The sequence below is a fragment of the Oscarella lobularis genome, chromosome 6 (genome assembly GCF_947507565.1).
Source record: "Oscarella lobularis chromosome 6, ooOscLobu1.1, whole genome shotgun sequence".
NCBI classification, from domain to species: Eukaryota; Metazoa; Porifera; class Homoscleromorpha; order Homosclerophorida; family Oscarellidae; genus Oscarella; species Oscarella lobularis.
In genome coordinates this window covers 1,898,360-1,915,680 of record NC_089180.1, presented here as the reverse complement: position 1 = coordinate 1,915,680, position 17,321 = coordinate 1,898,360, and the positions used below count along the sequence as shown (strand labels likewise).

General features: G+C 50.5%; 2 protein-coding genes and 1 long non-coding RNA gene across 3 annotated transcripts; 2 read left to right on the top strand and 1 right to left on the bottom strand.

The window, feature by feature from the left end:
• Positions 1 to 99: 99 nt before the first annotated feature.
• Positions 100 to 1,972, top strand: LOC136188094 (uncharacterized). The gene is made up of 4 exons (XR_010670107.1): positions 100 to 238; positions 393 to 607; positions 658 to 758; positions 829 to 1,972. It is a non-coding gene; the product is annotated as an uncharacterized lncRNA (long non-coding RNA).
• Positions 1,973 to 7,966: 5,994 nt separating this feature from the next.
• LOC136188503 (uncharacterized) lies at positions 7,967 to 8,923 on the bottom strand. Its single transcript, XM_065976240.1, has 4 exons — positions 8,713 to 8,923; positions 8,417 to 8,656; positions 8,124 to 8,359; positions 7,967 to 8,065 (listed from the first exon to the last, which is right to left on the bottom strand). The coding sequence occupies exons 2-4, from the start codon at positions 8,595 to 8,597 to the stop codon at positions 7,967 to 7,969; spliced, it is 516 nt and encodes a 171-aa protein (XP_065832312.1). The 5' UTR covers positions 8,598 to 8,656; positions 8,713 to 8,923.
• Positions 8,924 to 10,376: 1,453 nt separating this feature from the next.
• LOC136188559 (tyrosine-protein kinase SRK2-like) lies at positions 10,377 to 11,354 on the top strand. Its single transcript, XM_065976294.1, is given in 2 exon segments — positions 10,377 to 10,531; positions 10,533 to 11,354. Coding segments are annotated over 2 exon segments (849 nt in total). The 5' UTR covers positions 10,377 to 10,486; the 3' UTR covers positions 11,337 to 11,354.
• Positions 11,355 to 17,321: the final 5,967 nt, after the last annotated feature.

Here is a 17,321-nt window from a genome sequence, read left to right as displayed (position 1 = left end):
TCCTTAGTGACACTACATTATACGAAGGCTCCGTTGGCCGACGCACAAAGTCCCAAACTCACGAAGAGCGTGGTTTCTATGTGGCGTAGCGTACGTTATACACGCGCGATGTCTTCAGGAAGAGCGCCAGAATGGCTCGAGAAAAGCATTTCTCTTGTCTAACAATGGCTTGACAACGATGCGAAGGCAGACGCAAACGATCTAAAGAAGCTCAAGAAGCTGTTGCTCGAAGGAAAAGGCAAGCACAGGTCGCTTTCAATTTCAATTTTCGTTCGATGGATGTTTCGTCCTCGGCGACTTTCTCCTTAGCTTGCAGTTGTTAGGCTTGCATAATCGTAGTTCTTTAGCCCCTGTGGGGAGAAATGGGCCAATCAGTATCATATAATTTCTAGATGTGAATGCAACAAAACGGATGCCAGTCTAATGTCCAGCTCATCGTCTAGGCAAACGGAGACGGCAATGATGACGACGACGATTTTCCGGAGATGCCGTCTGGGAATTGCTATGAAATTCCGAGCCAATTGTCTGGAACGTTGAATGAGATTGTGAAGGCTAGCTACTGCGAGGATCCCAAGGAAAGATCAACTGCATGAGAAGTCATTTCGAGGTCAGTGAGGGGGACATGTGCGCAGCGTGATAATGCAACTGTAAATGTAGACCGGAAGAATCCGTTTGACGTCAAGCAGATATCAGCTGAATATTTCACATGCGGGTTTCTCAAGACGGAAATCTTCGTGGCTGATAGCTGCGTAACAGAGGTACTAAAAGATGTCTGACCCTACGTAATTAATGAATTAATACAACGTATTTTCTCTCTACCGTTTCTAGTCAACGGAAGGAAGCTATGCAACGAAATGCCCTCTGCCTGGCTATTCTCATTCGTCGCTACGTTGCCAAGTGAAGCGCGAAATCACGATTGTCAACCGGCTAGAAGGATACTAAACAGTCTATGAAGAAATATTCCATAGTCATTTGGCAGAACTTCAGAAGAAGGCTCGTGAAAAGATTATCAACGACAATCCGACGATCGGCTTAAAAATGCTTCAGCTTCCTCGAGCCGGCGACAAAGAAGAACAGCAGATCGTTCTCGAATTTGCCCAGATGACCTACTGCATCCATCGAGCGATGCGAGAAACGTGTATGGAAGAGCTTCCCGGAGAAACGAAGCAGGAAGTCGTCCCGTCGAAAAAAATCGTCAATACGACGTTCAGCAATTCGTTCGGTCTTCACGTTGCCTTAGTAACGGCCGACAAACCTCCCATGTTCATCTTCACTCGTCGAGCGAAGCTGCTCAATAAAAGATTACGAAAAGATCGACCTCAAAACGAGAAAATCGTCGCCGTCGAATTCATTCTTTCGACCATGGTGAAATTTGTTGGCGAGAATTTTAAGAATTTCGCCAGTTCGGCAAAATTGGTCGTCGTCAAGGTGCTCCAGTCGTTTTTCGGCTACGCGGCCGTCGAGCGTGAGTTCAGCGTTGTTCGCGAAGAAACGGAGGGCTAGAACTAGGTACAGTGTCAACTTTCTTTTTTCCAGACCCGCCCTGCATTCCTGCATAGCAAATGTTGCGCAGTCGCGTTGTACGTACTCTCCGCACGCGAAATGGCAGATCCGAACTGGGGACAGGACTGGAACTGGGACGAGCTTGCCGCTCTTCTCGCCGCATTCGTCGCGAGAGGTCCTCTTTTAGGGAATCTTCAATCTGGCGGTCTTCTTACAGCCTCCGAGTGCAAGGAACTCCATCGCGTAGCGCGGGTTAACAGCACAGAGGCAGGGAAAATGCTGCTCGATTATCTTCGAGATAGACAGTGGCCCACTTTTAATGACTTTTGCGACATACTCAACGGCACGGATGGCTGTCAGGATCTCTATCGCTTTATCTTGCGACGGCAGTCTGGTGAGGACCTTTCATACTTGAATGAAAGAAAGATATGTTACAAATGCAAATGCTTAGAGTAGTGAAGTCAAAGAAACTCCGCAAACTATTAGAGTTTTACTAAAAAATGTGTCTCGTGAGACGCGCCGATTTTCATCTATTGTCTCATTTATATGTTGGATTATACGGATTTTATCTTATGGTGCAATGGCTAAAATTAACGTAGAGTCAACATGGCTTGCGTCAACGATTTGGATCTCTCTGACGGAAGCTTTAATTTGGTCAATTTTCACGTTCACATCGTTCACGTTTGGTAGGAGGTCAGTGGACAAAAAAAGAAGAGTGCCAGATTTGCTCCCTGGAGAGGTAAACTCCACTCTCATCCACATTGTAGCAAACTTATTAAAGTCAAAGTGGGAAAGACTTGCTCCACTTTTGACAGAAAATGCCAGTGATATACTATACTACAGGCGAATAGCTGACGACGATGTTGTTCGGGCAATGATGGTCCTAGACGATTGGAAGATGAATCGTGGTTCTAAAGCCACCGTTGATTTCCTCATTGAAGCCTGCGAAGAGTGCGGCATTCAGCGAGAAACGATTGCTGCTGGTTACAAGAAGAGAAGTACTTCCTCCTAGCGTCAGGATTCTCTGAGTTCGTGTTGCTGCCTATGTCTCGTGATTAATTAATGAAACGAACGAAGCCATGTACGCTATTTCTAGAATTTAGCTTTACACACATTTTAGGGTTAAAATGATTTTCGGTATATGTAGATTTCTATGTACATAAAGACAGCACGGCACGCACATGTGGCGTGTGGCCATCTCGAATGCCTGCCTCGTCAGTTTTTTAAGTTGATCTCAGTTGGGTGTCCTAAGTTTGGATGAAGCAACATTTCTCGCACCCTGTCGATGAGTGAGTGGTTGGTTGGACGCGGTCTGAACCGTTAGTTCAAATACAGGTCAACTACCATAATTAATTGAGGCCGCCCTCTAATAGAATGAGTATGGAAACCGGGTAAAGACGGTATTTAAATCAGGCAGGCCAGTTACGGCGAGATTACGATCCGGAAAGACTTCGTACGCCCTCTCCGCGCAATCTCCATCTAAGGGCCTGACGGCGAGAGACTGCACGTGGATGATTCACTAGTCCTTGGATGCGGTCTGAGAAGTCCATTATTCTTATTCGATTTGAATTAGGAGACTGTCACGTGCTAGCCACATCTTCATAAATTAGGGAACGTTTTAGGGAGGAGCCATTGTTTCATAAGACCACACATTAGCCAAACTATAACAGGAAACACATGCAACGTACCAGCTCGCAAGACGGAAAGCATTCACACAGCGCAGCCACATTTTACTTTAGCATACAAGCATTCGTCCTCACACGTTGTCGTAGCTGCCAGATGCTGCACGTGCAAAGGAAACGATTTAGAAAATTCCTTTATTAGAATTGCGAAGCCAACTTACTGCAGGCAGAACTAAAATAGATTGTCGTCGACCATGAGTCGGCTACCCCTCGCGCCGCCTGCAAACTGGACTTGAAACTGCGTGCAATCCCCTAAGACGGACGACGATTTTCCGGAGATGCCGTCTGGGAATCGCTACGAAATTCCGAGCCTGGAACGTTGAATGAGATTGTGAAGGCTAGCTACTGCGAGAATCCCAAGGAAAGATCAACTGCACCGGACTTGTATGAGAAGTCATTTCGAGGTGAGTGAGGGGGGACATGTGCGCAGCGTGATAATGCAACTGTAAATGTAGGCCGGAAGAATCCGTTTGACGTTGAGCAGATATCAGCTGAATACTTCATCTGCGGCTTTCTCAAGACGGAAATCTTTGTTGCTGATAGCTGCGTGACAGAGGTACTAAAAGATGTCTGACCCTACTTAATTAAATAATTAATACAACGTTTTTTTTCTTTGTACCGTTTCTAGTCAACTGAAGGAAGCTATGCAACGAAATGCCCTCTGCTTGGCTATTCTCATTCGTCGCTACGTTGCCAAGTGAAGCGGAGCCGTGAAGCTGATTGTCAACCGGCTAGAAGACAACTAGCAATCTACGATTAGGATACAGGCTAGAACTACTGTACGGTGTCCGGCGGGTGTCGACTTTTTTCCCGGGCCCGCCCTACATTCCTGCATAATGTTGCGCAGTCGCTTTGTACGTACTCTCCGCACGCGAAATGGCAGATCCAAACTGGAAACAGGACTGGAACTGGGACGAGCTTGCCGCTCTTCTCGCCGCATTCCTCGCGAGAGGTCCTCTTTTAGGGAATCTTCAATCTAGCGGCCTCCTTACAGCCTCCAAGTGCAAAGAACTCCATCACGTAGCGGGGGTTAACAGCTCAGAGGCAGCGAAAGGGCTGCTCGAATATCTTCGAGATAGACAGTGGCCCACTTTTAATGACTTTTGCGACGTACTCAACGGCACGGATGGCTGTCAGGATCTCTATCACTTTATCTTGCGACGACAGTCTGGTGAGGACCTTTCATACTTGAATGAAAGAAAGATATGTTACAAACTGTAATAGATATGATGTTGGAAAAGATTCGTCGCGAATGCTACGAGCCTCACGGTAATCGGTTTTTCTTTGGCCAGTCAGCGCAGTTTTACTTGCACGGTGGTACCATTGTTCTTCTGCTGCTTTTTTCTATTCCGTTCTCGTTTATTGGTGCCAGGCTTCTAACACCGGTGTTTGACGTCAGTCAAATAGCATCGCCTATTGCCAGTTATTATGCTGAAAGCTTTATGTACATTTCTAAACCTGAACAGGTGCCCTTATCACATGCTGACATTGAAATAGACGTTGATACTGACATTGATACTTACATTGAAGCACTAGCTGATGCAGCTGTTGCTACTGGCATTTATCACGGGGACGTTCATCGAATTATGAAGGATCGTTTGCATTCCTATTTCAATCTACATTTTCAATTCGGGACGGTATGCCCTGTACAGAGAGTTCCTAAAAGCCACATTTCATGCCTTGTGCTGTCATATATTGAGAAGTGCTGTTCTAATAGTTTTAGTTTGGCGCTCAAGGAGCTTTCTGCGCTTGGCAATGAGTTAGGTATTCAATCCGTTGTAAAACATAGACTTCTCATGTCAGAGATTTCCAAACTATTCCTTTATTATTCTGCTTGGGGACTTTTTGCTCTTTTGATGGTGAGCAACTCCCTTGTACTTCATCGACCTAGACTTTGGGTATACAACCCTTTAAAGCTGTTCTGCCTTTGCACGCTAACATACTTTTTTATAGCTAAGAAACCGATGGTGTCAACGTCTTCGAGAAACGTTTGGATCCTTTCCGCCATACTGTAGAAAAGGTACAACGTTGTCGTTTTGCGTAAAAAAATTGTGTATGGGCTGCATTGTAGGCGTTCTATCAAGGCTGCAGCGTTTTGATTGGACAAGCGTGGGGATGTTGGGAAAAGCATTGTTCATTGATAGACTAAGTCACGACTTAGACACACTGAACCGTCAAGTAGAAAATCTTCGCGAAGGCGTGTTAATGGGACAAAGAGTTTCGACGGCTGTTGTTCAAGAACTGACTGAAAGGACGGAAAGTATTACCCAAATTTTTCAAGGTGTTCCGGAGTTTGAATCTGAATTGAATAGAGAGTGTAATGATGTTATGCAGGTGAGATAGAGCTTGAACTGATTGATGTTTTAATTTTCCTTCGTTATATCCTAGGCTGTGTGCGCGCTGGCAACTGCGCTAAAAGCAAATGATTTGCCCAATTCTGTTCACTTCTCTCCTACAGAAATACTGGCATCTACAGATACTTCCATACTTATTAGGTTGGGAGGAAAGAAAGCGAGGCTTAAAAGAGATGCTACAGCTTTCGAGTTTTTTGACGAGTTAGGTGGAAGACTTGATCTCAGCGATCACAAAGTTAGCTTGATAATTCCTCCAGGAGCCTTAGCTCAAGGGCAGCGTCGAAAAATAACATTTAGCCTGTTTCTGTCAGATCACAGTGTGTGGTTGGATGGAAAGAGAGCTTACCTACGACTCTTGACTTTGTCTCCCTGTATGGCGTTTCGAAAGTTTGTATCTTTTCAGGCTCCCAACGTACTTGACTTAAACGAGCTCTCTGACGCGCGCGTCTCTTTATTTTATTTGCGGAGTCCGTTATTGCTCTACAATTTAGTGGGAGAATTGACTAGTGAGGCACGTGTGGCCATGTTCACTCACACAGTTGTTGGTCTTTCGCCGGACTACGTTACATACCACACGCAGTCGTTCTGTCAGCATTTGAATATTGCAAGGGGGTCGTTCAAAGTCGCAATACAGGCCTTTATAAGGAAGGATTTTGTTCCTGCAAAAGGAAAAACACTGACCGTGCACTTGGTGTTTTCCAGCCCTTTTCCCCAAGTTCTTGAACGAATCAAAAATCGCATGGCGAGGAGAAATTTTGAACAAAGAAGCGATGACCAGTTTTCCTGCAATGTCGACAAACACTCATCAATCGAAATTTCTCTGTCAGACATCGAGAAAGACGTCTGGACGCCTGCTGAAGATGATGCAGTCACCATTTCTGTAGACTCATTAATGAGCAGTGCTCATTCCAAAAGTCTAATGGACGACTGGATTACAAGAAACTACCTTCTAAAGTGCAACCGTAGTCTGGAGGAGGACGAGGTCACATTACGGTGCAAATGCTTACAGAACAATCCAAGTAGTGAAGTCAATGAAACTCCGCAAACAATTAGCGTTTTACTCAAAAATGACTACGTGGAGCGCCGATTTCCTGGTCTTCTCTTGAGCATAAAATGGATGATAGGGGTCGCCCTTCTTTCTTTAGGGATTAGCCTTTTTTTGGCAATTTTTGAAATTGAGGAACTTCCTCCGAAAGCGCTTTTGTCCATAATTTTTTTCGTCGTGATTAAATTATTTGATGTCTTTTTCACGTTCACATCTTTCAAGTTGGGTAGAAGTTCAATGGACATGAAAAGCAGGGTTTCAGAGCAATCGCTGCCTACATATAATGCCAATCCTAGATTTCCCGGTGAGGACTCGTTTTGTCAAACAGTGGTGCCAGATTCGCTCCGTGGAGAGGTAAACCCCGTCCTCATCCAAGTTGTGGCAAACTTATTGGAGTCAGAGTGGGAAAGACTTGTTCCGTTCTTGACAGGAAACGCCACTAATGTGCGCAAGTACAAGACATTAACCAACGACGACTTTCTTCGGACAATGATTGTTATAGAGGATTGGCAGTTGAAGCGTGGTCCCAAAGCCACCGTAGATGCCCTCATCAAAGCCTGCGAAAAGTGCGGCGTTCATCCAGAAACGATTGCCGCTGCTTACGAGAAAGAGCCTAGCGTAGAGATTCCCTGAACGCATCTTGCTGCCTATGGCTCGTGATGAATTTAAACGAAACGGAAAGAAGCCATCTAATTCGAAGATTAAAATGATTTTCGATGTAGTGGGTATTCTATGTACTTTTAAAAACAGCACGGCACGCCCGTGTCTAGGCGTAAATATATATCCTTTCGCGCGGCGTCATCTTGAATGCCTATACTGCGTCATTTTAAGTTGATCTCAGGTGGGCTACTAAGAGCTTATTTGAGACCATCTAATGAATTCTCACCCGAGACATGTAAGACCCCAACCATAGCTTCTCATATTCCAAATTTCATGATTTGAGGTTACCGAGGCCAAAAATGTGACGTCGTATTGCTGATGCGTCTCTTACGATTCAAAGTAAAATCAGTTATCAATTGATCTTTGAAGTGTGTGCATGCCTGTGTACGAACGATGATTTTCCGGGGGTTTTGTTTCAGACGACGTTAAAGCTCGGAACTTATCCACTTCTTAGGCAAGCCCGTTTTCCTATTGAATTTGAACCAGGGAACAAGAAAGATTTTCTTTGTTTGAAGGCGGAGTCATTCTTTTCATAGGACTACCGACATACTATAACAGGGACACATGCAACGTACCAGCTCGCAAGACGGAAAGCGTTCACACAGCGCAGCTAAATGTTACTTCAGCGTACAAGCATTCGTTCTCACACGTTGTCGTAGCTGCCAGACGCTGCACGTGCAAAGGAAACGATTTAGAAAATTCCTTTTATCAGAATTGAGGAGCTAACTTACTGCAGGCAGAGCTAAAATAGATGTCGTCGACCATGAGTCGGCTACCCCTCGCGCCGCCTGCAAACTGGACTTGAAACTGCGTGCAATCCCCTAAGAACGAGTGAATATTCAAACACTTTGGCCCCTTTTTGTCAACGGCCAGTTCTACTCCGTTTATCAAGCGATAATGGGAGAAGCCCTCACGCATGGGAAGGACTCGGTATCCGTTCGATACGCAGAGCATCGAAACGACTAACTGATGAACGCCATAATTTTCGAAGAAATAGGTGAACTCCATTGCTTTGTTGAAGCTGGCGTGCTTCGTGAGAGTAGGCGTATTGATTATTCCCGTCATGATGTACGTTTGTCCGAATTTGATGGGATCGAGGAGCAACGAGGAATAGACTTCAAAGATAAAATATCAAATAAATAAATAAATAAATACAATTAATGTTATCTCACCGATTCTTTTTTGACGACTCTTGACCGACCTCTTCTCCTCGCTCTCTCCCTCTGGAACGATGGAGAATTCAGGCGACTGCAAAGCGGCCATGTCGAGATTCGTCAGAAGATCGCACGACGACGAATAGGGATCGCGAAGCGGCGCCAGGCCGTACGAAACCGTCCAAGGGCCCAGACACATGTCGTTGTGATAGCCACACGCGTCCTTGTTTTCGAAGTCGCAGTTCGCCGTGAATCTCTCTAGAAAAGGAAAGTACGGATCCATTGCTTGTCCGTGGGTGTGTGTCATCTCTTACGTTCGTCACGATTGCAGGTGTCACTGAACTCCGGATAATCAACAGGAACGTTCAGGAACGTTGCTGATGCTCGTCAACTTTATTGTGATTTTGACGCGAAAAGAAAAGCAGTTGGACTCTGGTGGATCGCGAATGTCAAACAGCTTGTCGCAGGCGTATTTCTTCTCGTCGGACACACTTCTATCTACGATCATTGTGCCCGATTTTCTGTCCACGTAGTGAATGGCAAGGTTTGGCAAAGGCACGGTTGTGAGTAAGTCCTCTCTAATTTTTTGCAAATTCCGTAGTGCCGGATTCTGGTGAAACACTGCCGCAGGCAGATAATGCTGTTATTGTTTTCTCATTTTGAACAACCCATTTGCCGGGTTTCTATAAAGTTTACCTAAGTAAGAATGAAAGCGCACAGTTGCAGACTGTCCAACCTTCCCTTTTCCGGACTTTCAAAATATCATGAGCTTTTTCAAAATAGGCGATCTTTTAGGCCTATTAGTTTTAGCAGGGCGTAAAAAACTTGTGCGTAGCGTAAATTGGTGTTAATTGAATGACTTCTCAGCGACAAACGCTTGATGTCAAAAACAAACTACGCCCTTACTCTGACGTACAACGCGCTAAAAATTTCTTCCCTGGCCTCCGCCATTATTTTCCCAACGGTACAGCCAGTACAGTACAGGTTTAGCAGTCTGCACTTGCACTATTGAACGGCCAGGGTTAGGTAACTGCAGTTTACTAGACTGTGGGTTATTTATAGAGGGCCAAAAAATGCTTGAAACACAACGCACTTCTTCTTAATTAATTAAAAACTAACATTTACAAAGCTGCACTTCCTGAACTCATATAGTCAAATTCGTTTTTACCGCGCAAGCGCAAATAAGTACCGCGCGTGGGTACAATATCATAGACAGCTATTTCATTTATACGCAACTAACTGTTCATTTTTGCACTGATCGCTGTTTTTGACACATTGTTCACTAATCCCTAATCACTGTTCACTGTTAACTAATCACTAATCCATTGATTTTTGACACTGTTGTAGCGCCATATAAACGAGGCAGTAGTATAGACCGGTTTATACGATCAGAACAAGTGAAACTGGTTTTGTAGACCGGTTTTTAGAAGTGGTTCAGGCACGGTAAGTCGAATAGACCGGTTTTTAGAAGCGGTTTGGGCACAGTAAGTCGAATAGACCGGTTTTTAGAAGCGGTTCGGGCACGGTAAGTCGGATAGACCGGTTTTTAGGAGCGGTTCGGGCACGGTAAGTCGAATAGACCGGTTTTTAGGAGCGGTTCGGCCAAGGTAAGTCAAATAGACCGGTTTTTACAAGCGGTTCGGGCACGGTAAGTCGAATAGACCGGTTTTTAGAAGCGGTTCGGCTAAGGTAAGTCAAATAGACCGGTTTTTAGGAGCGGTTCGGCCAGGGTAAGTCAAATAGACCGGTTTTTACAAGCGGTTCGGGCACGGTAAGTCAAATAGACCGGTTTTTACAAGCGGTTCGGCCAAGGTAAGTCAAATAGACCGGTTTTTAGAAGCGGTTCGGGCACGGTAAGACTTTTGGCACGAATAACGCGTCATAGACTATTCCCTATCGGTTCGCGACGGCGACAAGGTGAAACACTATCGCATACGCAAAGTCGACCAAGTCGGTTTCTACGTTGCGCGTTGCTCCGCATTCAGCAACATACCGGATCTAGTCGCACACTACGAAAAAGACGCCGGAGTCCTCTGCATCAATCTGAAAAAGGCATGCCAACGCGCAGAACTGCCCCAAACGGACGGCATGTCGCACAACACGACAGACGAGTGGGAAGTTCCGCGCACGTCCATCCATGCAGCTCAAGCAAAAACTTGGGCAGGGTCAATTCGGCGAGGTATTTGAAGGCCTGTGGAACAACACGACTCCCGTCGCCGTGAAGACGCTCAAGGAGAGGTCCATGTCAAAGGAAGCGTTCTTGGAGGAGGCTCAGATCATGAAGAAGCTACGTCATCCCAAGCTCGTTCAACTCTACGCCGTCTGCACCGTCGGCGAACCAACTTATATTATGACCGAATTGATGAAGCACGGGTCTCTTCTCGATTATCTCCACGGCGAGGGACGCGCGCTCAAGATGCCGCAGCTCATCGACATGGCAGCGCAGGTTGCGTCCGGGATGGCGTACTTGGAGAAGCAGAATTATATTCATCGCGATTTGGCGGCGAGGAATTGTCTCGTCGGCGAGAATCTGGTCACGAAAATTACTGATTTCGGCCTGGCGCGCGTTATTAGCGAAGAGGTATACAAAGCGCACACGAAAACGAAGTTTCCAATTAAGTGGACGGCTCCTGAAGCGGCCTTCTATCATAAGTTCTCGATCAAGTCCGACGTCTGGTCGTACGGGATCCTACTCACGGAATTGGTCACGTACGGGCGGATTCCGTATCCGGATATGAACAACGCCAAAGTGCTGGAGCAAATTGAGCGAGGCTATCGAATGCCGCAGCCACATGGGTGCCCAGATAGATTGTACGAGGTCATGGTTGATTGCTGGAAGGATAGCGATATGGATCGGCCGACCTTTGAGACTTTGCAGTGGCGTTTGGGGGAGTTCTTCAAAGAGGATGGAATCGGCGAAGGCTATCGCGAAGTTTGAACAGTTTCATTAGATATACGCAAGCGTGTGTGTGATTGTTTATCTGTATTGATTTATTGTTTTTTTGTTGTGTGTGGTCCCCCCCGTATTTTGTTGTAACTATCTTGCTAGAGGAGAGTTTGGTTGCGTGTGGAGCGTGGGATTTAAATAAAGTGCGGACGGCGAAGGCGTTCACACTCGCCTTTGTCGCGGTGAAAGCTAAGGAAGTCGTGACCCAGTTGAAACAATGCCGAGTATGCCAGTGTCTCGGTAGCGACAAGTTCCAGTTTCAGGGAACGTTTCCAGAGCCGAATGTAGTAATTGGACACCTCGTCAGAGGCAACCATTGCCTGGTGACGAAGACGGTCGTTTTTTCTTGAGGGTGTAGCCGGAGATTTCACGCCGTTAATCGAGATCGTTCCTCTGACAACGTGTGGAAACTGCGCAAGTTTTTCCGACCAGTTGTAGTAAGCGAGATCTCCTTGATTAAGCCGCCATTTTTCCTAGCCTGGTCCCCAGACCCTCTCAAGAACACCCGTATGACGGTGTTCCACTCTGGAACACCGTCATACGGGTGTTCTTGAGAGGGTCAGGTGTGTTGCCTGCAGGGAAGTTTAATACAGGTTAAACGCGGTTGATATCTACCGCCATGATTATGTAAGGCGCGGGCGGTGTCTGGTATCGCCATTCGCCGCCTTCGCGCAGACCGAATTTTTTCTCTCTCGCAACTTTTTCTCTGCGCTCTCATTCTAACGTTGCATGGCGGATCAGCGTCCGGCGAATCAAGCTGTCGGTCAGCAGGGACAAGGCAAACAGCGTCAACAGGGGCAGGCGCCGCGGGGACAGAATCCTCCGGCGGCTCCGCCGCCCCAACAACCTCCACAACCTGTCTTACCTCCGCCCCCGCCGCAAGAGGACCAAGCGCCGCCGCCCGCACAGCCGCTAGTTCCAAGGCAGGCAGTTCCGGTACCTATGCAAGACTTCGTAGCGGGAATAGTGCAGCAAACCGTGGCAGCCTGGAGGGCAGGTAATTCGGGCGTCGGGCGCTTAGGGTCTACAGATCGGGCAAAACGCCCTCCCTTTGAGGGCAGGTAATGCGGACGACGGGCGCATAGTCCAAAGAACGGGCGAAAACGCCTTCCCCTCGGTCCGCTTATCGCCCCCACCTGGCGACAGTATCCATTGCTTTCACGACCAGTTCCCACGCCGCCCGAAGACGTTTAGCGTAGAGCCCCGCCCTTCTCGCGTCCCCTTACTCTCCCAGGCGCAGCGACGGATAACTGCGAGGCGTGACTCTTTCGGACGCTCCCCGGGGAGGTCGCTTGTCTGCGCAGCCACAGCAAGGGCCTCTGCCGAGGCAAGTAGCTAATGCTTGACCGCGGCAGGCGCCGCCGCTTCAGCAGCCGCAGCAGCACAAGCCGCATCAGCAGCAGCAGCAGCAGCAGCAGCAGCAGCAGCAGCAGCAGCAGCAGCAGCAGCAGCAGCAGCCGCAGCAGCCGCAGCCGACGTGGTTTGTTTTGCTCATGGCGCTTGCGAAAAAGCCCCGCAAGGCAACGCCGCCGTTCTCGCTAGGAAATTGCTTCGGAGTTGTCCCAGGGCGAGTCGTCGCAAAATCTCGGCGCGCGAGTTCGTCGATCTTACCGAATTTCTCCCCGACAACGCGGAGGGGCTATGGCGCGAGGGGGAGCGAGGCAATTAAGTGCCCCTCGCCTGCGCCGGGTCCTCGTTCGTTGCGCCGCATCACCTCGATCGCGCAATAGGTTCAAGCCTTCGCGGCTTTCGCCGCGGTGGAAGTGTCACAGCGCCCAAGTTGGGCGTTGGACATGCTTGGCTACATCAAGCTAGTGGTGCGCATGGCGGAGAAAGGCCGTCCGCGAGAATCGTGGCGGCGCCAGCGATCATAGGGCGGCCATTTGTGCGTTGCGGCAGGCGGGGCCGGGCGCGGCGGCGAATCCTGGCGCAGCTGGATCGCGACGCGCTCAACGTCGCGACAAGGCATGCCGGCTCTTCAACTTTGCGCCAGCTGCTCCTTTTTTGGCGCACGCCGCGTTTATTGCCACGCGTGCGACAAGTGGGGGAAAGTTCATCGCGCTGCAGATTGTAAGCCAGCGGCGCAGCAGCAGCAGCAGCAAACAGCCGCGCAAGGGCCTCGAGCGCAGTCGCCCAAGCCCCAGTAGAGCCGCGCGTGACTGTCCCGATTAGCGTGTTGCCCAACGCCGTGCAGTTGCACTAGTCGGGGGCATGCAATAAACCGTTTCCTGCTGGTTCCTAGAAATGGGGGTCTTTCAGCGGGCGCGTACCGTTCTGGGCAGGCGCTGGCGGCGTTGGACGCCGCGCGCGCTGCAAAGGCTTCAGGTTCGGCGGTCTGGGACACGCTATCATCGGCGCCGGTGATGCCGCAGGCTGGGGCGGATAGCTTAAGGCGCCACCCAGACCAGCGTTTTACAGCATGGCCGCTGCGCGGACTTTCGGAAGGTTTCCGAATCGGCTACGGCGGCGGGAGCGAAAAGCGAGCTCGCGCACGCCGCGACCTCCACTCTGCGCGGGAGTACTTCGCGGTAGTGGACAATATCTAAACGGCGAACTCGCAGCAGGCAGAGTAGTGGGCCCAGTCCCGGCCGCTACGACGCAGCTGGTGCGCTTGAGTCCCTTCGGGGTAAGTCCCAAGTCTGGCTAACCGGGGCGGTGGCGGCTAATATTCAACCTGTCGTCCCCACGGGGCGGCAGCGTCAACGATGGAATTTGCCCCGAATGATGCGCGACCATGTACACCCGTGCGGAGGGTGCCGTGCGGTACTGCTGGCAGTTGGGAGCTGGGGCAGTGCTAGCAAAGCGGGGCATACAAAGCGCATTCCGCATCATTCCGGTGCACCCGGCGGGTCGCCATCTCCTTAGCATGCGATCGCGGGGCGAGGTGTACGTGGCACACCGTGCTGCCGCTTGGGTTGCGTTCGGCACCGGCGATCTTCTCCGCAGTAGCAGACGCGCTACTGTGGATCAGCCTCAGGATCGCGCGCATCAGTTGCAGGCGGCGCTGCGGGCGTGCGAAGAACTCGGGGTACCCGTCGCTCGCGGAAAGATTGGAGGCCCTGGCACGACGCTGGTGTTCTGGAAGATCGAGCTAGACACCGTGGCTGGAGTAATGCGTTTGCCGCAGGCAAAGCTGCAGCGTCAGCACCGTGGGCTCCGCTTCCGATCGCACCGAAGGAGCTCCGGCCGGTGGTTCTTGCAGCGGCGGTGTGGCGCGAGAGCTGGTCGGGCGCATCGGTCCTGCTTGAGTGCAACAGCACGGTGGTCGTGGCGGCGGTGCGGTCACGGTCAAGCAGGGACGCGGCACTTATGCCTCTCCTGCGTACGCTGCAGTTTTTTTGCGGCTCAATTCGTGTTTGCTTGGAGGGAGCGGCATATCCCGGGAGAACAGAAGACCCTCGCCGACGGGCTCTCGCGTAACGTTCCGCCCGCCGCGCTGAGAGCGTCTTTTTCCTCAGCTTGCCACCAATCCGACGCCCATCTCGGGGGAGCTACTGGACCTAGTGGCGCTACCGGGATTGCCCTGGAACGAGCCGCGGTGGAGGGAGCTCTTTCACGCTACACTGCACAAGGTGTCGCGGACTCCACTCGACGATCGTACGCCGCAGGACTTCGCCGGTTCAAACGATTTTGCGAGCAGTTAGGTCTGCAGGGTCTGCCAGCGTCGGAGCGCGTGCTCTCGCTCTTCTGCGCGGCCCTGGCAAGAGAGGGGTTAAGATACGCCACAATAAAATCTTACCTGGCAGCGGTTTGCAACGGGCAGGTCGTCGCTGGTCTGGGCGATCCGTTCGCGGCATCGATGCCACTGCTGGTTCTCATGCTAAACGGAATCAAGCGAGAACAAGGGCGGCCAGCGGCGGATCCCCGTCTCCCCATCACACCGGTGATTCTTCGTCAGCTGCGGGCGGTGTGGGGACAAACGCCCCATCGATGGGACTCGACGATGCTGTGGGCGGTATGCACGGTTGCCTTCTTCGGTTTCTTGCGTGCAGGCGAGTTCACCGTGGACTCGGTGGCGGCGTTTGATCCCGAGCGTCATCTTTCGCCCGCTGACGTGTCGACGGATTCATTGGCGGACCCGTCGTTCGTCAAATTGCGGATCAAACAGTCGAAGACGGACCCGTTCCGTGGCGGCGTGTCGATTGTTCTAGGACGCACACGCGCGGACCTGTGCCCTGTGGAAGCGCTGCTCGCTTACCTGGCTCGCCGTCGCTTTGCGCCGGGGCCGTTGTTTCTGTTCGAAAATGGCGGAGCGCTCTCACGGGCGGCGCTCGTCGATCAAGTGCGACGGGCTCTGACAACGGCAGGCGTGGATGCGACTCGCTTCGCTGGCCATAGCTTCCGAATCGGGGCGGCGACGACGGCCGCTGCGCGCGGACTTGACGACTCGACGATCCAAACGCTCGGCCGATGGAAAAGCGCAGCGTTTATGCGCTACATTCGTCTGGACGAGCGCCAGCTGGCGCGATACAGTCGCGCGCTGGCTACAGAGTAAATAGCATCCGCGTACTCAGGAGTCCAGCGCGCGTTAGCGACGTAAACCGGTTCTGTGTCGCATGTTTTGTGAGCGTGGCGAGTTAGTTGTGGCGTTCTTCGGGCGAGTGGAGAGCGTACAGCCGCTAGGGGGTTTTTGTTATGTTAGTCGCGCCAGCAGGTTCTCACGGGCGGAGACCACAACTATGCTAATTGGGTGAGGTGGTGATCCCGTCTTGGGGGACGTCGCTCCAGCCCCGTTGGGACCGTTCACGACGGTTTGTTGGGGGCTCGGATTCGGCTTGGCTCGAATCGGACTGACGAGATCGGCGGCGAGCCGGGCGGAAGCGTTCCCCCCTAGCGCGCGTTAGGCCCAACCCTGAGCAGCACAGGGCAACTCACAGGTAAGATATATCAAGGGAAGTTTAATACAGGTTAAACGCGGTTGATATCTACCGCCATGATTATGTAAGGCGCGGGCGGTGTCTGGTATCGCCATTCGCCGCCTTCGCGCAGACCGAATTTTTCCCACCCTCCCTCCCGTGCTGCTCCGGGGGCCGCACCCGCTTCTCCGTCCTTCGGACGTGACTCGCCGCTTGGGGGGGCTCGGATTCGGCTTGGCTCGAATCGGACTGACGAGATCGGCGGCGAGCCGGGCGGAAGCGTTCCCCCCTAGCGCGCGTTAGGCCCAACCCTGAGCAGCACAGGGCAACTCACAGGTAAGATATATCAAAAATGTTTCTTGTCGTAATTGATTCTTAATATCAAAAAGTCGTGCGCACGCAACTGCATATGGTATCAATGCCAGAGATACATATGCGTAAGTAAGTACGCAAGACAACGCATTCACAACTGCCTGCAAACTGTTTTCGTCTGCGTGCGCTATCGGTCCGACTCACCCACTCGCTGTTTCTCGCTCCCTTTGGCTAGAAGACATCGCGCAGCGGCCGACGAGCGAAGAGAAGCCTTCGGCAACGACCCCATCTGAGACCCATCTGAGACCTACTGAGACCCCATCTGAGATCTACTGAGACCCCTACTGAGACCTACTGAGACCCCGTCTGAGACCTACTGAGATCCCTACTGAGACATACTGAGACCCCTACTGAGACCCCCACTGATATTTTGGCAAAGTGACAGTGAGAACGCGACAAGTTTTCCGTTAATTTAATTTAGACATTTATGATGTTAAAGATACAGAAATGAGGGCACGCATTATAGGTGTCGCAGCCCAAATGAAGGAGTTTGACTACTATTTTGGAGTTTCTTTGGGAGAGCTAATTCTGCGACACAGCGATAATTTAAGCCGTACTCTGCAAAAAGCAGATATATCTGCAGCAGAAGGTCAGGAGGTTGCTACTATGACAAATAGAACCCTTCAGTCGTTGAGAACGGATGAGAACTTTAGCTGTTTTTGGGAAAAAGTGATCACTTCGGCTGAAACATTAGAAGTCGGTGAACCTAGTTTGCCACGTCGCCGAAAAGTCCCAAAACGGTATGAAA

Excerpts from the sequence above, each read along its gene's own strand:
- LOC136188503 (XM_065976240.1), bottom strand. The coding sequence starts at position 8,597 with ATGTGTCTGGGCCCTTGGACGGTTTCGTACGGCCTGGCGCCGCTTCGC. Across the intron at positions 8,360-8,416 it reads GAGTCGTCAAAAAAGAATCG|TCTATTCCTCGTTGCTCCTC; the intron begins GTGAGATAACAT and ends TTATCTTTGAAG. Across the intron at positions 8,066-8,123 it reads ATTATCGCTTGATAAACGGA|GGGATTGCACGCAGTTTCAA; the intron begins GTAGAACTGGCC and ends ACTCGTTCTTAG.